The sequence below is a fragment of the Strix aluco genome, chromosome 3 (assembly GCF_031877795.1).
Source record: "Strix aluco isolate bStrAlu1 chromosome 3, bStrAlu1.hap1, whole genome shotgun sequence".
Lineage (NCBI taxonomy): Eukaryota > Metazoa > Chordata > Aves > Strigiformes > Strigidae > Strix > Strix aluco.
Window position 1 is genome coordinate 86,003,697 of NC_133933.1, and position 19,922 is coordinate 86,023,618.

The 19,922-nt window shown below is 34.1% G+C and overlaps 1 protein-coding gene across 4 annotated transcripts in view; it reads left to right on the forward strand.

The window, feature by feature from the left end:
• The window catches only part of ASCC3 (activating signal cointegrator 1 complex subunit 3), a 288,767-nt gene that overhangs the window by 191,642 nt on the left and 77,203 nt on the right, over positions 1-19,922 (forward strand). For all 4 annotated transcript variants that reach the window (XM_074819461.1, XM_074819458.1, XM_074819459.1 and 1 more), the window contains 7 exons: positions 1,880-1,999; positions 6,110-6,274; positions 7,083-7,169; positions 9,499-9,675; positions 11,788-12,013; positions 15,701-15,855; positions 19,503-19,601. In XM_074819461.1, coding sequence (XP_074675562.1) covers positions 1,880-1,999; positions 6,110-6,274; positions 7,083-7,169; positions 9,499-9,675; positions 11,788-12,013; positions 15,701-15,855; positions 19,503-19,601 — 1,029 coding nt within the window. The remainder of the gene's footprint in view (positions 1-1,879; positions 2,000-6,109; positions 6,275-7,082; positions 7,170-9,498; positions 9,676-11,787; positions 12,014-15,700; positions 15,856-19,502; positions 19,602-19,922) is intronic.

Here is a 19,922-nt window from a genome sequence, read left to right on the forward strand (position 1 = left end):
CATCATTCATTTTGTTTTAACAGAGGTATAAATTTTCAAACGGTCCATAAGAACTTTACTTGAACACTAGATGGCAGCAAATATTTAGAAGTTGCCTTTTTTTTTTTTTGTCTCTGCATATTATTCAGTGAATATTCATTGAAGTTGGGGGAGGAAGAAAAGCACAGTATTAGATTTCACAACCATATCTGAAGCCCAACTGTATTTCATAATCACTTTTTTCCCCCTCAGTTTTACTTTTAACTTACAAAAATAATTAATTTGTAAGTAATAAAATCAGATATTTGAACAAATGCAAAAAAAATGTGGGTGTTTTTTTCTTTTAATTATCAGATTTCACTGTGCTTGGTAATGAGAATTTTACCTTTTCGTGACTGTGAAAGTAGTTGTTTGGGGGAAAATGTTACTATTGAACTGTGTTGTTATGCTACTTCAAGTTGTGTACTGAAAGATATTTGAATCATGGAAACCAAATGCTGAAATTAAGCTGAGTAGCAAATTGAGTACTAATAACCTTAGGGCTGTTTTAGATGTTTACCCTGTAGTAGTCTATGAAGAACTGAATGTTTTTGTAGCTACTTCACTGCATTATGTAGATACATACTTTGAAAAACAACACAATGGGGCTTCCCCCAACCTCCTTATGCTGTTGAAGAACAAAATATCACTTGAAAAACGTGTGAGACAAAGCTCAGAGTTACTCCATGCTATTAGTCATTGCTATCAACAAGGTTTTGCCAGATTTAAGTTATTTTAACTCAAGGCAGATACGGCTTGCATTATTATTTTTGACTAGATATTTATGTTATTTCAAAAAGAATATTATTATTAGATCTGAACGTGCATATGAAATCACTTACAGTTGTAGAGAATTTTTTTTAATTTTTGCCAAGTCATGTGGAATGTTTATATGAAATCCAAACACCAGTAAAACAAAAATAACTTAAAAATGTAGTAATGGATCACAAAAATTCAGTGAGAGGGCCTTTTGCTTCTTCTAAACAACCAGCAACAAGCAAAAAATGTTTGTTCATGGGACATGTAGGAAATACTAAATTCTCCTGGTAAAATCAGGTTAACTGCAATTAAATGGTAAAATGCTTCTCATGAATGTAATGAATACAAAATAGAGCTGAAGTTATCGAGTAAAAATGTGTGTGTGGTAAATAATCTGGTGATAAAACTGCTGAATTAGCAAAAAAAGTCACTTAGTAAGAAAATTGTTTTGGTATACCTGATTTAGCCTTGGAAAATAAATAAATATATGTATATATGTGTGTATTACCTGTTCAGTTTTGTTACATTTTGGTATAACAAAAATGTAGCAGGTACCTGTGCCACATACAAAAGGAGAAAACTATTTGTAAAAACTGTGTATAAACAGATTGCCAAATATGAGGGCATGATGAAGAAAATCATTAAGATTGTTGGTATCATTTGGTTTAGGACCTGAACCAGAAAGTGCTTTTATATTGGTAAGGAAAATTAGAGATTTTTTTTTTTAAGGGTAATCTTCTTTAAATTATCCTGAGCATATTTACTAAAGAATTACGTTGTTTTGTTTGTCTTTTTTTTATAACAAGTTTGCTCAGTATCATCTTTTAATTGTAAAAATCATAAGTGGTATAGGAAAGATCATGTGGGTCACTGTATAATATTATGTCACAGAACATACCATGTTACTAGATGTTTATAAGTTGAAGATGTGTAAATGGTTCAAGTTACTGCTCTATGATTATGTTAAAATAATTTAAGTTAGAAACATACTGACACTTTCTTTAATCTAGTGCTAATGCTCTGAATTCCATATGTTTTCAGCCAAATACTTATGTTCAGCTGTAACATATACATTTAATTTTGTCTCTTTTCCTATTTCCAGATTGCTCTTGGAACAGTAACTAATGTGGAAGAAGCAGTAAAGTGGATAAGTTACACTTATCTTTATGTACGGATGAGAGCAAATCCATTAGTATATGGCATCAGTCACAAAGCTTATCAGGTATAAAATGCATTTTAAAAAAATCTGTAACCTGTTCTGGGTCTCTAATCCTTCCCTGATGTGAGGATAAATATTTGCTATTTCTACTTAACCTGACATCAGCAATTCTTTTAAAGTGCTTAGAAAAAGGAAGATATTTTCTGTAGCAGAGTATTTTTAACACTAAATTAAGAGGCCCCTTCTGTTCACATAAAAATACATTTTAACTGGCCAAGTTATGCTCCAAAGGACAACATTCATTCTTACCAGACAGATACTGTAACTAAGCTTATTGTCAGTGTTTCAGTTTTGTAGGCTAGATATAAATGATAAAACGAGGCATTCTTGAGTTGTTTGGTTTCACCCCTGCCCCCGTCAGCTTTTGGTTTATAATGTTTCATCCCATGACATCTTATAAATAATAAAATGATGGTTTTATTTTGGTTATTTTTTTCTTCCTTGTAGTTTAGTAATTATAAGATTTTTTAATTCATTTATTTTGATTTTTTTTGTTCATTTAGAAGTGCTCCATGCAGTGATATAAACCAGAGAACAGTTACATGAGGTTTTTTCCAAGTTTTTTTTTATTATCTGTAATTTTTAGGAAGTTTTAATAGTTTACAGATTATCTAAATATTGTTACTTTTTTTTCTGTACAGCTGTTTATGAGCATTTAATGTTAACATAGTTTGGACACAGGTAATTGAGCCTAATGCAGGTGAAACTCTCACAAGTGTATGGTAACTGCAGTCTATTTCACATGTCCTAAATCTGTTTCGTGACTTCATAATTTGTCATGATATTGTGAGCAGCAATTGATTCAGCATTGCAACGTGTAGAGATGTATGTCGGGAGTTATGTTTTTGATAGCTTTTGTGTCTGATGGTGGAATCTGCAGTAGAAGTAGGTAGGCTATTGTTTAAGCAAGCTTCTGCAGACACCTTTAGATCTCTGGTCATCTCAAATCTGTTTTCTATAAAAAAACCTTACAATACATTACCACGTGATAATATAACAAAAATTACTTTGCTAGTGAGAAGAATGTTGTTGTCCCATTCCTATAAATTACTTTTTTTTTTTTTTTTAAATCAGGTATTTTTGACCAGTTAGATTAAAAGAAATGCAACTGTGGTGGTAACAACTGGTGAAAAAAAGTAATAAAACACTAACAGGAATATTTTTTATAAATTTCAAAAATAATGAACAAAAGTTGCTCTCCCTCCCCTTGCTTTTGTGGTTTTATTCCACTGCTGAGAAAGTGGAGGTTGCCAGCACTTGTCTTTTCCTGCCACTAACCTCCTTTCTACCCCTTCTGATTTGATGTGCTAATAATAGACATTCCTATTTTTGTGTTAAGACAGTAACAAATTATATCAATTTGAAGTGTTATCCATTCACGTAGGAGCAAAACCAATGCCAATCCCCTTATTTTCTAAATAAACCAGTTTTAAATTTCAAAGCTAATGTGTTATAGAAAGTATACGGATGCTATAGTGCCAGATGTGGGCATAACCACAGATTTGTTCACTTAGACCATTCTATTCCTTCTGTTCTGGTTATAGGTATCCAATTTTCATAATTAGTATCTTATTGTTTCTTAGTAATGTCGCAGTGTGCCAATTTCTATCTCTGTTTTGGCTGACAGTCAATGTTACCCATTCAGAATCCATATATCTGCATAAGCATCATGGGTCATGCTTGCCAGCTGTTCGGTGGGGCTGAGAAGATGCAAACTCGTTCTCCTTTCCTTTTCCACAGGTGCTCACCACATCCAGTAATTATTTTAGGGCACAATAGGTCCAGCCTGTCCACACAAAAGGGTTGTGTTGTACTGCACAGGGAGACCAGGGCAACTGTGCGCCTGCCGTGCACCAGCACATTCTGCACCCCACATGTTGCCTCCAGGATATTACTGTTCCCCACCTAGCCCGTTTCTGGGCTGTGCCCAGGAGTAGGCTACTCCAGGCCCACTGCTTTGATTTGTGACTTTTCAAGTTGTTTGCCAGAAGTGCCAGTAATGCCTATTATTGAGTTGGGAAAATGGACAAAATTTATGATGAGCGGCAAGAAGAGACAAAGAGTGGAAGGAAAAAGTGGAGCAAATGTGTTGTATTAGTGAAGCCTGTGGTATGAATTACAGGCATTTTCTCATCCTTTTAGGGTTCCAAAGGAAAGGTTGCTGGTGGTTTTTTTTAAGGTAACCCCTTTGTTTTCTCCTCTTTTTGGTTCCACTCTTTGGTGTTCCCATAGTTAAGCAAAGCTTTTTATCCCCATAAATTGTATGTTTATGTTTAGAACATCTGTAAGAGTTAGAGGAACTTGTCCCCAACACTTCTCTTAGTTAGCTAGAGAAAGTAATGTGAGTAATAATGTACTTTACCATACATTCTTAAATTTCCACTCCAGACCTGCTCAGTTTCTTGCTGTGGACATGCCAAGCCTTGTTTTTAAGAGTACGGCTTGAAGCTGTTCTAGGCTGGATCTTTTATTCTGTGGGATTTCTAATTAAGCAAGTTCAACAAGAAGGGTGTTAACCGTGGATTCTCTAGACTGGAATATTGTTTCACAGCCTTTTCAAGTTGTTGACCTTTCCTTTAAAGTGAAAACCTTTGTATTTGTGAAAAATGTTGGTCTACTGTTACAGCTTTAACTTTTTTATATGTAAAGCAAAAGATTGGCAGGTAATTTGGACTGCCAAAGGAGTAGGAAAGTGTTTTGATATTTTTTACTTCTTTTTTTTTCCTTCTCTTTAGTTATAAGAGATGTTAAACATCTGGCATTCTGATAATTTTTTTTCTTTTTGACCACCTCTGCTCTGAAATCTGACCTCAATGCATGACTTACTATTGAGAAAAGCACTCTAGACCTTTGCCATCTTAGGTTTTCACTCGAAACTAAGGCAAGCCATAACTAAGGAGAAACAGCTTCAGAGTAACTCGCAAAGACAGGGAATATTAGGAACTAGTCTAGCAGCTGCTTTGTGGAGATGCTTTGTTCGTCTGCAGCTTCACTGAACGTGAGATGAAGCACTTCAGCACAAAGATGAAACTGAATCCTGGCCCAGGGGAAACCAGAGCAAACCAAGGCATAGCAATTCTTAAAGCCTGCTCCTTTCTTCAGTCTTGGTCAAATAGCTCTGTTGCAGATTTACCAGAAGGGCTGGTATGACTTACTGTGTAGGAAATCTGAATTATACCAGCCCTGAAGTGAGAATGCTGCCTGTGAACTAGAACAGAGCTTCAGTCTTTTCAAATTTGGTGACTAATCATTGCTTGTGTAATTAGAGCCATATCTCAGGTGCATATATACCAGAGGGTTAACTTGACTATGAATCCCTTTTCACCCAACCCTGTCAGTCTGGGTATCCCAGATGCGTGATGGGGAAACACACAATTATACAGCAGTCCCACTCAGATGGGAGTTCTGCCCAGCCTTGTATGTACTAATGAGATAATGTGCATTATTACTTGGACAAACTCTCCAGGTTTCTGAACTTTGATATGAATAGAAGTGGTGTTGGGCGCAGCAAGCTCCTTGCTATAGACGGTACAATATCCCAGCTGATATAGCCAAAGCTTTTGGGGATGTTAGAGTTTTTTTGCTAGTAAACACTTCAGCCATCCAATTTGAAGCTTGTTCTATTTGGGATACAATTAAAGCCATCCTCATCTCAGATACCCAGGCAAGGTATATCTTCAGCCATTTCCATAAATAGAAGATACTATAAGATAACATGTTTTCATGAAGTGATACAGTAATGATAATTTCATTTAAAAATCTTAGCATTCAAACTTCTTTGTAAATCATGTAAAATCATGTAAACATCAATGTAAATTTATTTCATAATCATGCTACTGTTTCATAAGTAATATTAGTCTACATTGTATTGATAGTCTCGAAGCATTATAAAAGAAATATTATTCTGGTTATTTTGTCCTGAACAGACAGTTTTTGGTCATTAATGTTACTGTAACAGTTGTTAGTGAGATCTCAAGAATATCTTAATTTAATAACTGTACCTTCCTTTTATTTGATTTCTGGCTTTGTGTGACTGGACTATTTCAATAAAATTATTTATTTAACACTTTTTTTTTTCTTTTATACAAATAAATGTGTGTGTTTCATGTCTAGATGGATCCAGGTCTAGAAAAGCACAGAGAACAATTGGTAATTGAAGTCAGCAGAAAACTGGACAAAGCCCGCATGATCCGCTTTGAAGAACGAACTGGCTTTTTTTCTTCAACAGATCTAGGCAGAACTGCCAGCCACTACTATATTAAATACAATACTATAGAGGTAAAATATGATGTTCTATTTCTGGGGTTGTAAGATATTACAGAATATGTAGCTGATTTGTTCAATATATTTTCAAATCGTATTTACTGAAATGGGGAGCGAGGAAGTAGAGAGGAAAAAGAAAGAAACTAAGTGTAAAGCAATACTGAAAACTTAGACTTGGTGTGAAGTGAGATTTGCAATTTCTATAGTCTCTGCGTTCTTTTAGGCACATTATAATATTTTGATATCAACAGTGTGTGCAACCATTGGTACGTGATAGCAGATTCAAGTATAGAGTCTGATAACAGCAAAGTTTTTCTGCATGAAAATCCTATCAGGTTGCCAATCTTAAACAACTTTTGTCACTGTAATCAGATTGTGTTGTAAACATTAGATGCATTTGTGCAAAACTTTGTAGTATTGGAAGGTTGATTTGATGTACACATTAATCTTAAAACCTTTCTTCTGTAGGAAATAAGTCTTTTTCTTGAATAAAAGCTGAAGACTTGTCATTAATAATTTTTAACTGTTTACTATGACTATGTATAATTAGTTTATTCACTCAAATATGTCCTAGACTTTTTTTAAATTGCCATAGATGGCATGTCTCTCGATTTTTGGGGTGTCCCAAGTTTCAAGGGACTGTTTTTCTGAAAGTGCTGAGAAGTCATCCTGGAAATTGTTCCTGTTTAAATTGCATCACTCTGGTCTTCCAGTAACTTACATTTTAATCTTACATGCCTTTTAAAATCTTGGTTAATGTTTCTTTCTTTTGTGCTACATGTGTATTTTTATTTTCAGTGTTAATTCATTTTATTTTTAATAGACTTTCAATGAATTGTTTGATGCTCATAAAACAGAAGGTGATATTCTTGCTATAGTATCAAAAGCTGAAGAATTTGAACAGATAAAGGTAAAGTTGTATCCTTTCATAAAAAGAATATGTCTTAGAACTAGACACTTCTGTAGTACTCACTCCATAATTAGTAGGTGTCTACAGATGCAAGTTTTGTAAAATATTAAGCACCATTATAAAATGTTTTCTGAGTAGGGACAGTTGCCAAGAACTATGTATGCTCTCACTCATATTTATATGTAGTACAGCTTGAACTATAGTGCACATTTAATAACTAGTTATGGATCTCTGAAAATTCCTTTTAAATGCTTTTAAGAACTTTTCAGCTCCTCAGTTATTAACAGGTGAAGATAAGTGTCCATTGAACATCCCAGGGATGAGGTAGTTTTTCTGTTTGAAGTTTAAACTATTATTAGATGTCTCCCTGAAGAATGTGCTTTATCAGAAATGAGACGGCACTCACTGAAGTTAGCTCTGTGATATACTTCATGCAGGAAACAATATTAGATTAGCAGATTGATAAATTCTGATAAATTATTTTCGTATTTGAATCTAGAAAGTTGTAACAGATTTGAAGCTTGTTCTATTTGGGAAACAATTAAAGCCATCCTCATGTCACATACCCAGGCAAGGTATATCTTCAGCCATTTTCATAAATAGAAGATACTATAAAATAAACTAGATTACTGTACTGTCATACTCGGTTTAACCTCAACCTCTCTTTTTGCCTCCTGTGTGGGTAGGACACAAGACAATACATTGCAAGCCAGCATGAGTTTGTTTGCCCATGCTTCCATCTCACAGAGGTGCACGCCAGACTCCACAGGGTTTATTAGCTTGGGCTGTTTGCCATTTTACCACAATTACATAACTTTCAAGTCAGAGTTGGCTCTAATTCACCTGGCTCTGCAAACTGGCAGTGTGAATCCCTCACCGTCTACATACTTACATATTTGCACACATTGTCTGAGTATTACCATCTCTTTATCTAATGGAGAAATTCTGTTTTGCTGTAATCTCTTCTATTATAGAAGATAATAAGCAGTGAGGTTTCACAGGGATACACACAACATTTTCCAAGCTAGAAGGGATTTTTTATGATAGTGGTATTGCTTTGCTAGGTCTAAATTTAGCATAATTGAATATTTAAATGGAAAGCATATGGAAAATATGATGTGATATGTTCTATATTTACAATAAAGTTAGTAGTGATGCCTCTTGACTAAAGCATAGTTATTCTAGTTTGCTTTCTCAGATTTGTATGGTATGGCATTTCCATTTTTTCGTGCTTTGTTTGCTGTGCAGCTCTGAATGTTAAAACTAGTAACTGATTTTCACAAGAATAACTCAGGATTTGCCCCTCTGTGTGATACAAATTGTGACTTTTGTTAATATTAATCATGTCTCCATAATACCTTTAAAAATTCTGTATTTTGATATCAGTAAGTCACCAGTAGCTGAAATATAGATCTGGATTTGACCTGTACTGTGCTGTGCAAAAGCAGAAAAAATTATCAAAAATGGTGTTGTAAGAAAAGCATAATATCCCCCTGACACTGGAGTTATCTGTGATGGTTGTGTCCTTCATCTTTTTCTTTCCTGTAGGACCAGTGGCTGGATGGTTGGGGATTTTAACCCAATTGTTTTACAGTCTTTTGTATGTCAGCTAGTCAGGTCCAAATGAAAATTACTTTCAGCTGGTTCCCTGCAGGGACCAAACATTTACTCTCTTTAAATAAGTTTTACACCAACAGACTATCAGTAAATCAAAGAATATGTAGATTTATGCTGGTTTTGCCATGTAAGGGTCATCAGTTAGAATGTGAAATGTTATGCATTATTCAAACCATAGATATGAATATTTCTTTACTCATATTAAGACTTAATCTTATTAACAGTTAAAATTTTAATATCATGAATCATAGTACTTCACAGTTTTGAGTTAAAAATGTATTATGCCACATGCAAACTATGTAACTATAATGAGAACATTTAATGTTAATTCAAGATTGCCCTAATCCAGATGGACAGAGGTTTTACTCTGGTCAAATAAAAAATGAAATCTCATCAGCTGAAGGATGGTAGGGTCAGAAGATTCAATTTTTGTGGCATATCAAATTTTTGTATGTCAATGGCAACCTTAATAGATGGTGATGAATAATAAAATGTAATTGTGTCACTATTAAGATAGTTTCAATTATGGTCTATTAGCTACATTGTGGAAGATGTGGGTTTGCTGCTTTTTTTTTGTTTGGGTTTTTTTTTTCTTAAAACTAGAGACTTCGTTTAAAAATAATGTAACTATGTTATAAGGAAAATTTGATTTCAGTGTAAAAATTTTTATCAAATTGCTCTAGCCTCTTCATAATGTATAATTGCATTTTAGGTAAGAGAAGAAGAAATAGAAGAGCTGGATACCTTACTGAATGATTTCTGTGAACTTCCTGCTCCAGGAGGTGTGGAAAACAATTATGGAAAAATTAATATCCTCCTTCAAACATATATTAGCAGAGGGGAGATGGACAGTTTCTCCCTTATTTCAGATTCTGCATATGTTGCACAGGTAAAAATAGTATTTTTTACGTATCTTTTTCTGTCTTCTGCTGTTTTCATTCTCCCAGATGTTTACAGTTATGTAAGTAGGCCTTGATCTGCAACTTTTGGGTACATTTTTATGCAAATTGATTTGAAAATCAGAACCTTGTGTGTATGCGCATGTGTGGTATAATATTTAAGTGGAAAAGATTTGCAAAAGCCTACCTTGGGAGACTATTGCATTTTTTGTTAATTATGGATGTCCTTTTTGTTCGTATTATCCCTGTGGTCTTATTACATTTAGTAGTTCTAACTGTGATTGCACAGAAATGTTATTTTTAACTTACTGGGTTTTCTTCTAAATCTGGAAAACCATTGCACTCTATTTTTATGTTTTGTGTACTTTTATACTTTGTTCTGCAAAACATAATTTGTGTTTTATTCACATACCTTGGTTTATACAAGATATGCTATTACCATTTTATTGCTAGATGTAATCGTGCAGATTTGCATATCAGTCTATATATTTGTTTGTGGGCTGGATGCGGCACCTGAATGGTTGATAGTTATAAAGGATGCTTAGTTATTACAAAGAATAATAAGAGAACTGCGAATCTGTGACTCAGAACTGCTTGCTTACAAAACTAGAGCCCATCTTAGAAAGAAAGGGATGTTTGCTTAAAAGTTTAGAATTATGGATCCCAAAGAACTCAAAATGACAAAGTGTTCATAGACAATCCCAGGTGTGCAACAGTAACGAATGTATAAAACAGATTATAAAATTCTACCTTTTAGCCTGTCCTATGTCTTTTTTTTTTTCCTTTTTTTTTTTTTTTGTTTTTTTTAAACGGTTAGCAACATGTGGTATTGAATTACTTTTGTCTCATACTTAATTCCAAAAATCCTTTTTGGAAAGAATTGATTGTAAAATTGCATTTAGTTGGTGCTAGAGATGAGAGTTAAATATTCTTCATCAAGATCTTCATACTAACATTACCTTCTTCAGAAGTGTTTACATTTCATAGCATGTAAGGGTATAAATGAGGAAATTCTGAAATCATTATGCACATCATAAAAATTGTGGTACTTGCACAGCAAGATCATTTTCAGTATGATTCTTTTAATCTTTGCTTTCAAGACAATTGCTTTTATTCGTCTGTCTCAATTATAGTGTTTTTAGTGAGGCAACATGGTCTTCTCAGATCTTCATAAATTGTACATGTGGAACCAGTGCTACAAACTGTGATTTTTTTTAACTGGGCTATTAAGAAAATAATTCATCCTTTCTAAGTAAAAGAAATGTGCCTCTTTAGTAACATATGCTTCCTATCATGACCAAATAATTTTCTATTTTTTAGTCCTGTTGGCATTACAGAGCCAGTAGAGAATGATTCTATTCTATTCAATGAATCAAGAACAGAATTGCTAATCCAGGCATAGTAAAAAAAAATAAAATACGCCAAAAAAACCCACAACTTCATAATACAGCTTGATAAGTTTATGAAAGGAATATCATAAGTTACGTTTTCAGGATAAAACTGACTTCATTCAAGCTTATGTTAATAATTAATTTTCCAAGTCCAAAGCACATTTATACAGTTTGCTTATACAGTAGTCTCAGAAGATAGTAACATGTTAAAAGAAAGTCACTATTGTTAAACTTCTGTGCAAATGTTGTGAAATTCAGTGTGAAATGGGATGCTATTATGGAAGCACAACTGTGGTGAAAAATTAAGACTTGAATTTCCATAAACTGAGATTGCAGGTGTATACTATATGGGGGGGAGTAAGAAGAAGATATTAAGTATGGTAAGTGAATTTGTTTCAGAAGTCATGGAGATGCAATAAATTTAGAACTCCCTAATGTTAGCATAACTGTGATCAGAATTCTATGGCAGACCTGCCACTACAACTTTAATTAGCTGCACATGTTTCTTTTCATAATTTCCATAGGCAATCATGAGGTAGCTCTGCCACTAGACAGTGATGGAAAAAATAGTTTTCAAGAATGTTTGAAATAAGCTTGAAAAGGAAAATCTATTGTTATGGTTTGTCAAAGATGAGCCTATGGGATCCTTTTCATTTTATAAAGAATACTTGAGAGAATTACAACATTTTTTTCTTTTTTTTCACTCCCCAGAATGCAGCTCGTATTGTTCGAGCTCTTTTTGAGATTGCCCTTAGGAAACGTTGGCCTGCAATGACATATCGACTACTGAATCTCAGCAAAGTCATTGACAAGCGGCTGTGGGGCTGGGTTAGCCCTTTGAGACAGTTCTCAGTGTTACCACCATCAGTCCTATCAAAGTTGGAGGAGAAGAATCTCACTATAGACAAGATGAAGGACATGAGAAAAGATGAAATAGGTGAGAAATCAGCAATGCTGATCTGCTTAAACTGTTAATAATCAATGGGCAAGTTAGAACTAAAACTAAGCCATTCATCAATATACTCACTCTGGTCTGGAAGCCATGTTGACACATTAATATGGTATTATGGTCTGTCCAATAAGGAAGGTTTATTCAGTCTCCACAGCTTGGAATATGGCACAGCTTTGAGGGTAAGGCTAGCCCATGTCCTGCCAACCCCAGAACATGTGGAATGGAGATGTATGTTGATATGTATTTGCGTATATGTGTATATATACATATTTATGTTGAGCCGTGCTTCCTTTCTTACTCACGTAATGTACTCTACTGCTATAAAAGGCACCTGTATATTTTTGCCAGTTGAAAAATGTGGCCTTTTTTTTTTATTGAAATACTATTAACGTGAAAAAGAATAAAAGCAGATTATTATGTCCTGGTATACTATCAGTAAATGGCCTGCTTCTGAAACACTGCATTAATTTTCATTGAACATGGAGAATTCATTGTCACTGGTGTCACTGCAGCAAAACCTTAATGGAATTTTTTAAAGGGTTTGACACTTTGATAATGAGAAAATCCACAAGCCTACTGATAGACATAATGAAATTTCTAGTATGTGTGTATAAACTGTTGTGCATAAACTGTCCACCAGCTGGTTGAAGTTGAAAGAAAAATTTGCTTGTAATGTATTTTGTTTTCCTATCTTAGTATATTTTTTCTTACTTGGGTTTCTTTGCACCTGATATTGCCAAGTTGTTGAAAAACAAACTGCCTGTTTTTTAGAAAATTAAATTTACAATGAAAATACAATTCATAGTCACTGCTTTTTAGAAGTTATGATCTCTGACTTGATATTTCTCTCACTTGACAAGAGAACTACATTCCTAACTTATGAAGCTTCCTTACATGCCTAATTCAGGTTGGAAAAGATTGAATAAATATGTAAAAGTTTGCAGAATTGGAGGCCATATTGTTATTTAATAAGTTAAGCCAAAGGACTATGAGAAACTTTTAGAAGCTTACTTTAACTGTGCATTATAATATATAGTAATTTTAAATGTATTAAAAATATAACATTTTATTCAAAGTGCTAGCATTAATGTGCTTTTCTATTCAGAAGCTTTATAGCACTTTTTTATTCAGTTAATTTTTTGTTGTATTTGTGCAGTCTTTTTAGTACTTACTCTTTTCCATTAATCATATTAGTGCTTTTTTTCTTTTCTATTTTTATGCTTCTTTCTCCCCATACCTGCCCTTGAAGCAACAAGAAATTTTGTGTTAAAATATAAAACCAGTTTTGCTTCCTTCAACGTAGTGGAAGTAGTATTGACAAGATGGAATGTATCAATATATACCTATAAAATGTCTAGTTTTGGTTTAGATTAACTTAGTTGGAAAGTAGATGAGACTTGGGATTTGACTATGAAAATAGGTCATTGCTGACTATATGTTATGATATTTCATGTTCTTCAGCCTTATAAACATCAACGCAAGTTGATCTGTGCATCTCTGTGAAATACTGTTACGTGGCATACTTCTTCCTGTCTAGCCTCTCTTTCTGACACCAAGGATGTGAAGGAAACACTTGCCTGGCAGCCACCTTATTATTATTTGAATTCAAAGCCGTCTTGAAATAAGAAAAGGCACAGCTTCCAGGTGCTGCCTTGTTCTCTGTTTCCATAGGACTAGTGTCAGTCTTAGCGTTTCTTCCTCTTTAAATGTTATTGTGGCCTTGGAGATAGAATAAAAAAGACAGGAGCTATCTGGCTAACTCAGCCCATGGCCTAGGGAAAGATAAAAGCATCAGATGTGTGCCAGCTCTCCCAGTGAATGAAGAGCGTGTTGTGTGCACAGATCCTGGATTCCAGTGTACCACAAATTGGTCAACACCAATCTATGCCCTATTGCAATGTAACCATGGAGTTTCCAGAAAGCCAGGACATCACTGTGTTATCTGAGATAAACAGTCCTGGTTTTTCAGAATACAGATGACAATTGTGGAGTAAGCAAAATTTAGTCTTCTTTTGTTAAACATACCTACTTTCTCGAATAGTCAGCTTTTGTTCAGAAGGTTTTAGTATTTCTTAAATGCCATTGATAGTTTCTCATAATGTGACTATTTAAAAAAGCAAAGGGGGGGGGGAGAGAGAAAGAATTTTATAACAGCTTATAGAAGTTGGGAGAGAAGCCTTATTTTCCCCTAGTAGATAAGTGTACAAAACCTCAGTGCTGTCCTGTACAAACACAGAAGTTCACCTCACATATCATGATACAGAAAGTGATTTTTGGCACGAAAAAGTGTACTTGCCTGCTTATCAAGTCACATCTTTGAATATTTGGCATCCACCTTTACTTAACATAATTTCTGGTTTTACCTCTTAATTGCAAAAGCTAGTCACTGTGCAAGTATGCGGTAATACAGCATATATCACCAAGTTGTACCAATATAATTGTTTTGGTTTTTAATTATCCACTTGCAGGAGGTGCACCGCAAATTAAACTGATTAAATATGTGTTAAAGATGTGTTAAAACTTTTGCATTAGGGATTTGCTTCGCAAGCAAGATCACCATTCATTACTTCAGAATACAGATAAACACCTGTGTGAGGCAAAATGTGCCAGTTTGTTAGATAAGAAAAACAGAAGAGGGAAAGCCAGGATAAGTATAAAAAAAATAACAATTGCAATATACTATGCTCCTAAATTTCATGTATCACCTTTTCACTTCATGCATAATGCAAATAATCGGATTTCGTCTCTTTTTTTCTTTTTTTTTTCAATGGGAAAGTCACAGAAACTACATAACAGTATCAGGAAATATCAGTAGCCATTTGTAAGGTAGCTTTTAACAGTGTGTACTTATGATCATTGCAATTAAAATCTAAAAGACACATCACATAATTATATAAGCAATTTCACTGAAAATGTGATACATCAACCTTTTCCTAAATAAGTTAGAAGTTGCAATATTTTTGCAGAAAAAAAGAAATCCCTTCTATGTACTTTAAAATGAAGAGCAAGGGAACAGGGAATTCAGCTGTAAAATACAAGTAGGAATTTTTTTTAATTAATATAATCGCTTTATTGCCTTAGTTACCATGACTGTGATAGAAGATAAAAAGCATTGCAACATTTAGTTTTTCCTTTGTTTCAGTTACACACTGGTGTATTCTGAAAGATCAGAGCTGCTGTGAGATGTTTACTAGTTGCTTGCATTTTTAAGCTATTAACCACTTTTATTCAGTTTTATGAAAAGCATTTTGTCTGCTTTGAATCACTACACGAATTGTAGTCAAATGTGTGCCCTTCATGAAGTAAAAGGTCAGTATTCATGCTTTAAAAAAGAACTGTATGGCTTGGCAAGAGCCTGGTCAAAAAGTCAGTAAAGGAAAGGGAACTAGCTTGACATAAAATGTTTTCAGTTTGAATTCTTAATAGTTATTTTAACCCCTTAGTTATAGCCAACAGGAGGGTTAATACTGGTTTTTCTAGGCTGTAAATTGCTAATTCAAGTTAAGTATTACAAAATATTCTGACATGCCAGGTCAAGAGAGTCAGACATTTATGCACCTAAGAGCAAAACAAGCAAGCAATAATACTTCTCTGTAAAAGCCTATTTGAAAGTCGGAGTTTTATTCTTTTCCTGGAAATGCAAAGTAGTTACACCTAATGTTTTCTTGGCAGGTCATATGCTGCATCATGTGAAGATTGGGTTAAAGGTAAAACAGTGTGTCCATCAAATCCCCTCCATCATAATGGAAGCAACAATTCAGCCAATTACCCGCACAGTGCTCCGAGTTCGGCTGAACATCGCTCCTGACTTCACATGGAATGATCAGGTAAAAAAAATGAGGTTCTTCAGTAAGGGAGATGATCACAGGGAATCCATAGCTGTTTAGATAAGGAAAAAAAAAAATTAGCTAAAAAGCAAATTTGATAACAGGAATGGAATGACCTTTAAGACTTTTGTAGAAGGCGGCACCCAAAGATCATCGTTTTATTTCCATTAATTGTTAACAGGTTTGTGCTGTTTATAACATGTTGAAGCAAGTGCTTATACTGAATATTAATAGTAGTCACACACAGATTTGAGTTATATGCCCAACAAGGAGAGGCAAGAAAAAGGGAGACATGGATGGCTCTCTGAACTGTGAATGAATGTCAAATACAGAAAATAAAGCATTGAAATACAGTTCATGTATGCCAGGTTCTGCTGCTCTTTATGGCTTTACAAACGTACATTCACAACACCAGTGCCGCCTTTTCTGTTGGGACTTGTCTGAACATTAAAACTGAGATATGTTTGGAATTATATTCATCTATACTTTATGGTGCAAATTTATATGAAAGGACTTGTACTAGTTGCACATTTATATATACCCACATCCTTTGATTCAGAATCTGTTCATTAGAAATAGATTTAAGATAAATCTAAATGAAATACAAATGCCCACATGGGGGCATTGTATTGTTGCTGGTACTTCTGAAACTTTCTACAGAAACAAGGCAGATACCTCAGTGGGCAAGCATATTTTTCTTTTTTTTACACTTAGGAGATTTGTGCTTAAGATAAATTATTCTGAAAGGTGGATAATAACTATCTGTTCTTTTCTTTAAAAATAATTTTTAAATGCCTTAAATTACAAATTTACCTTAATCACAAGTAAATTAGAGTTTTATTCCACAAACATTTAGATGATTTTAGAATTTATTTTCCCTGCCTAAAGGCTTTTTTTTTCTTCTGGAATTTTCACCAAGTTAGTTTATGAATTGGAGATTAATGATCAAAATATAGAAAATTAGATTTTATTTGCTACCTGGATTCATTACTGAAATATTTGAATGGATTCCTAACATGAATTACATGAATTATTTTTTACTGCCTTATTTATGTGCAGTACTTCAGAAGGCAAACAAGCATTACTTTTTAAGATTGAAACAAGTTTTTATTATTCAGCCTTCCATCCGCTTTACCTGTAAACTTAAAGACAAAAAACCCCACAACTGTTCTTCATCTTAAACTGTATCTTAATACTAAGCCGTTTCTCAATCCATTTTTAGATTTTTCTACAAAATCTAGGTTCTTCTATATTTTTACAAATTGAAAATGGGTCCCCACAGAATTATACTCTCTTGCTTTGATTCTGAACTTCTAAAGTTGTAGCAAAACTGCAGCAAAAATTTATTTTCTGCTATGACCCCTTGACACAGTTTTCCTAATGGTTGCTTTGGAAATATTATGAACATTTTATCAATTCAGTTTATGGAGCTCTTTTTGTGTCAATTTCTATATTGCTACTCATGAAAACTTGGAAAACTTCTTTGTTCTTTTATTTTTGTAAGGTAGCTGTTAATTTTCTTGTTTCTTCAGTAAATGAAACTTCTACAACTGTAAATAAAGAAAATACTGTTAAATTGTAATAGTCTCTAAAAATTAATAACTGTCTTTGAAATTCAACCATTGACACTCTGAAACTGCTTCTCCATCATCACACAGTATTTTAGCAAGCTATTCAGAACAAGACTATATAAACTTATAGGTATAGCTGTAATTGATACAAAAAATAGCTGCCAAAAAATTCCATTCAAAGAATGAGAGTGGTCAAATAAAATCAGAATATTAAAAATTTAAATACCGTACTTAACTGAAATACCTTGCACGGCTAACATTTCATGGTTTTAATCCTGTTCCTCTACCTGGATACGTAATTCTAGGATGATCCCATCACAAGTTTTGCACTTGCCTTTACAAGAGAAAAAAGACAAGTTTTGGTAGTCATGAGATACGATGATGTCATGATCTTTAATGGTTGCATTTTTCAGTGCTGGGAGCGCTCAAGTTCAGTAAAAAACATGCAAGCCATACCCCAGTGGAAAATTCTCATTATATTGTTAGAAGCAAATGACTATAAACATACCCAGACAGAGCAAGTAAGCCTTACTGCAGACAGGAGGAGTCCAGCAGAAATATAGAATAATGCAACTAGTATTAATTAGTCAAGTCATATATCAGACATGCAGTTTTAGGGCAGTGGTTGCCCAAAATACAGTTCTTAGGAGCTCCCCAGTGTTCTTGAGAATTGTTACTGGAGAGTGTGTTGCATTGCCTGTTCCCACATTGCCCTTATTTCCCTGTGCAGCTTTGTCACACTAAGATGCTGTTACAGTTGATAATAATATTTCTAAGCTTTGAACTTTATCACCTTCCTTAATTCTTCTTTCCTCTCTTAAATTCTCCTAAACTGTGATGAAGTAATAGTCTCACTGTAATTTTTCAAAATGTCACCTGCAGTGACCTGTGTGCTTTCAGTTTCACTGCTTCAGTTCCCAGTGAAGCTGGTAGTGAAATTCAAATGTAATGAAAATTAATGACAGTGTCTTTACTGTCCATCTACTTATCTATTGTGGAACCATGTTAAAAAAGAAACAAAAGCATCTTAGTTCTATTCTTAGTACACATTTTTGTCATCAGTACAGACTATTTTCCAACACACACACAATAATCAATTATACTGAAAATAATGAGTGCTGTGTGAATCAATACCAGATTCCTGTAGCATTAAAATTGCCATTAGAAGCAACTATGCACTTGTTTTTTCCTGTTAACTAAAGTTTAGAAATAATTCCAACTTTTTTTTCATATTCATACTGGTTTTGTACCTTATCACAGTCCTCATCAGAAACATCAGAAGTCTATGTTCATTTAATAGTATGTCTTCCATACTCCTGTACTATGCCTTTTTTTTCTTTTCCTAGGTATTTAAGTAAAATACTTGCACATTGGCACAAGTCATTTATTCTGACAAAGAAACAAAAATTCTTAACTGAGCATCTCACCTAGCTATGATTTGTGGCTGGTGTTGCAAAATAAGGTACACAACAAAGCAAACAAAAATCTAGGATGGAATAAAGTGTTGCCAGATGGCATCAAGAAACAGCTCTATTTATGTTCTTCTCACTTCACCTGTAGCAATGACTAAATCTACAGCCTTCTGAATCCACTTACTCTAGCTTTCTAGAGGAGAGGGGAAGAGGGAGAGGAGAAGAGAGGAATGTCACAATTCAGTGTCTAGTTTTTCCTGAGAGAATGTTTTTGACTGAAAAATGAACAGTGGATATCAAAAGACAATCCTCTATACAGAATCCAAAGACAGAAGTACAAGGAGGAAAAAGGAGAAGGAGTCTTTTTTTAGGAGCCTAGAGGAAACCCTGGGAGTTCAGTCTATTTATAACAACTGAGGCACAAGCTTCAGTTGCATTTATGTCATGTCCATTTATATTATATGTACCTTAAGCAAACTCTTATTGAAACATAATCTTTAAGCGGACTGATATAATTTTAAGTGTTATATTGCTCTTATGTCTGATTTCTGTATTCCTCTATTCCTTTGTAAGTCTACATCATTTAGAAATATATCCAATATACCCAGCGAATCTAGAGAACCTCATTACAACTATAACAAAGCTACTTTTCCCACTGTTAAAGGTACATGGCACTGTTGGAGAGCCCTGGTGGATTTGGGTAGAAGACCCTACTAATGATCACATTTATCATTCAGAGTACTTCATCATTCAAAAAAAACAGGTAATGGATTTTATTCAGAATCTTATAGCAAGACAAAAATAAAGTTAGTCAGATGCAGATTTGTAAGAGAAAACAGTATTTTGACCTAAGCAGATTTTCAAATCAGTAGCACAGCTTTCAGTTTCAAATGTACATGATAAGCTTGCACTTCCACAAAGATGTTTTCAAATCTCATCTGCCCCTTTTTCTCCTCCTCCTTTGGTGGGACACTTATTTCCAGGTGAAGAAAGACAGACAATAATGGTTTTGTCTTTTAAAGAAAAAGATGAAGTGCCAGCCTTATTTTTGTCTTTTGAAGTCCATGGAAACACAATCCATTCC